This window comes from Limulus polyphemus, unplaced genomic scaffold, assembly GCF_000517525.1.
Source record: "Limulus polyphemus unplaced genomic scaffold, Limulus_polyphemus-2.1.2 Scaffold259, whole genome shotgun sequence".
In the NCBI taxonomy this organism is placed as follows: Eukaryota; Metazoa; Arthropoda; class Merostomata; order Xiphosura; family Limulidae; genus Limulus; species Limulus polyphemus.
Genome location: NW_013665869.1, coordinates 188,560 through 191,913, shown reverse-complemented (window position 1 = coordinate 191,913; position 3,354 = coordinate 188,560). Strand labels below are relative to the sequence as shown.

Here is a 3,354-nt window from a genome sequence, read left to right as displayed (position 1 = left end):
CAAGAACAATTTCAAGTTTAAGAGTAATACATTCATCTCTAATTATATCTACTAGCACCGGACATTTTTGTGTTCAAGTTATAATAAGCACCGTTCTATTACTTGAAAATCAACAATGAAACTTTTAAAAACTGTTTATAATCCATCATCAACGGAGTGTTTGAATTTATCACCTTGGTTGACTATTAGGAATCTTGAATTATTCATGAATAAACTTTGAAGTTGCAGAAACCATAATATAATAATAATAGTGTCTTTACCATAATACGGTTAGGCTTTCCTATTGCCCAAAGGTTGACCTTCTTATCTTCGCCGCCTGTGACCATGACTCGGCCAGATTTCTTCCCTAGGGCTAAGCACCTGACACTTGTCCCATGGGCCAAGAACTTCTCTGAAAATCCAAATAAACAATAATGTTAACTCAAGAACAACTCGTTAACGATTACGTTTACATATGGTGTTTTCGTTCACATATTAACGCCAAAGTTTGTACTAGAAACAATTTTCGTTGGAGAGAACGTAACATTCAACAAGCTTGTGAAACCCGTATGTAAATAATCTATTGGTTCTGGTGTAAAATATTTATACACTTAGGAACAGATCTCAAAATATATTGTATAATTGCTTTTTATTACTTGTGTCTTGACAATTTAAGCACAAATGGTGGTTACTATTAAGTATGTTAAGATTTTTATAAATCAGCTTAAAACAGACACGTATACATGAGTCAGTGAATAAATGGTTACCAGAAACTACACCAGAAAAATTTCATTCTCTTTTCTGATGACAACCGACAAAAAAAACAGCATTCAGGTATCTCTCTCCTAAGAAGCAAAAAAAAAAAAAAGACTTTACTCAATGTATAATCACTAATTTTAGCTAACGAATTAAAGCTGGAGAAAGTGTAATTTAGGTCTTCCGATATACTAATTTTTAAAAAGTTATTTCGTTACTGTTAGTTTTGTTTCTGGTTTTAAAAAGAAGGATTTGTACGATATAATTTTTGTTTTTACATTTTATGTTTTCAGTAAAGTTAATTCTTCTGTGGAGTTTGAATGTTATTATCAGCGAAAAATATTAGAAAGGATGTAATAAAATCTCGAAACTGATGTAAATAATAAAGCTATGTAGACGTTTTTTGGAATTCATATATCCTTTTCATTTTGATGCAAGAAAGTTTAAACCAAATATGTATATACACACACACATAGATATTTTCATGCTACTCAATTAAAATATTTGTATTTATGGCAAATATACTAAGGTTATCTGCCACCTTTCCTAATTTTGAGCTACTACCTATAGAGAAGTCAGCTAGTCTATAGCATTCTACCATCCACACAAAGGAATTAACTGCCACTCCTATAATTCATCCTCAGCTTAAAATGCGGAATATAAAATTCGTTAAAACCTTTTCGTTCGTCCGTCAGTAAAACCTGGGGTATTTACGCCATCAAACCATACCGCTTTGGTTCTTTAATGAAATGAAGCACGGATTGGCCCTGAGGTATATCTCTGGATTTTGGAGCTAGCGTGCCGGGCTCGAATCTGTGCGAAACGCAACAATCAAATTAGATAGGACTTCAAAAGTATAGGAACGACAAACAATAAATTTTCACTTTCAAAATAAATAAATACAAATGTCAAATATAGCAACAAAGTTGAAAGGTAGGGAAAAAACACTTAACACAAGCCTCGTCAACACTGAATTGAGCAGTTATAATGTGGTTGACATATTATTATGCAGTTAGATACTTTCACTCAAAAGTTCTTATTAATAATGTAAGGAGACAAATTTGTAAGTTATATCAACATTACCGTTGAGCATATTTTTAGTTATATCAACATTACCGTTGAGCATATTTTTCTGTTATATCAACATTACCGTTGAGCATATTTTTAGTTATATCAACATTACCGTTGAGCATATTTTTAGTTATATCAAAATTACCGTTGAGCATATTTTTAGTTATATCAACATTACCGTTGAGCATATTTTTCTGTTATACAGGTACTTGTGATTATAATAAGTTATATTTTTAAAGAGTATGTTACCCCATCTCACAGAAAAGTTGGATTGTAATACTCGTTTCCGTTCTTGACTCTTGGTTTTCCGCTCAACTCCGAACAAGGAAGACGGCCGTTTAACACGCTGCATCTCTAACAATATGTATATAACGTTCTTTCTTTATCACGAAGGCCTCAACTGGCTCATCACTATGAAGTAAGTCGTTAATCTAAATGTGTCTCACCCAGACACAGGCTTTTGACGACACTCCTCAGCAAATTAGGTCATTAACTATAAGGTGCAGTGTAGAAGGCTGAGAAGGGGACAAGACACATCGCTCAGCACGAGCCTAACAATCTCTGTTCTCGCATAAAGGCGTTTTACTTCACCACATGAATAAACTGTCTATCTTGAGCCAAAACATTAAAAGCTTCAGCGTTTCTAAACCAACTTGAAACACTAAGTGCGATTAATAGATACTATGGGTTTAAATCACTCAAGAAATACACGAGTAAACGTTATGATTTGTACGCACTCAAGTATCAGAGCGATTTCTGATGTCTGTTCTATAGTAACTTGTGTGATTTTGTGCTTAGCAAGGAGGTTTGCGGTAACTTTCAAGATTATACTTGAATCACTCAAGACCACGCGTGTAGGTGGCGCTCCAAAAACCTCAAAATACTAGCACGTGACGACCGTTGAAAGCATGTCAGAGAACAGACATGTAGTCAATACTCGAATGTTAGTGGCCGGTTTGTACATTAAAGTATCACAAGGTAAAACTGATTTGAACGAATATAAGACTCTTATCTCCTTTTACCTGAAATTAATCTATAATTATACTAATTAAATTAGTAGTTTTTTTCACGTCTTGTCTGTTTGCAATATTTATAAAATATACAATTCAGAGTTATAAATTTATGTGTTGATTGTGATTCATTACATTTTTTATATTACTGGATAAAAACTTCAAAGTGTACAGCTTTAGAAAGAAATAAAACATGTTAAAAGAGAGTACTTAAAGAACGTTTGTTTTTGGCATCAGCAAGCGGAGAGATTAAAAATAAAGATATAACAGGTTTTAAAAAAAATTGTAATGCATATTTTACAAGTAAAAGCAAAAATTCTTGAAAAACTAAAATATTTCACATTCTGATTTTACCAAAGTCAGGAAGATATAGAAACATAGTCCGTAGTGAATTGAATATTGAACAAGAGTTGTATATTGCAACTTATTTTTAAGCTGTTGAAAATTAAACTTGTATTAATGACTTGGAAACAAATGATACTGTTACGACAGCGGAAGTCACGTGACCCTGTTAACACTTAATGAGTATGTAGAAGGA

General features: G+C 32.7%; 1 protein-coding gene across 1 annotated transcript in view; it reads right to left on the bottom strand.

Moving 5' to 3' along the window:
* The window catches only part of LOC106478884 (katanin p80 WD40 repeat-containing subunit B1-like), a 44,709-nt gene extending 42,141 nt beyond the window's left edge, over window positions 1–2,568 (bottom strand). Inside the window, exons 1-2 of the mRNA XM_022382574.1 lie at window positions 2,056–2,568; window positions 261–391 (exon numbers count right to left, since the gene is read on the bottom strand). Coding sequence (XP_022238282.1) covers window positions 261–391; window positions 2,056–2,158 — 234 coding nt within the window. The 5' untranslated portion in view covers window positions 2,159–2,568. The remainder of the gene's footprint in view (window positions 1–260; window positions 392–2,055) is intronic.
* Between the last annotated feature and the right edge of the window lie 786 nt (window positions 2,569–3,354).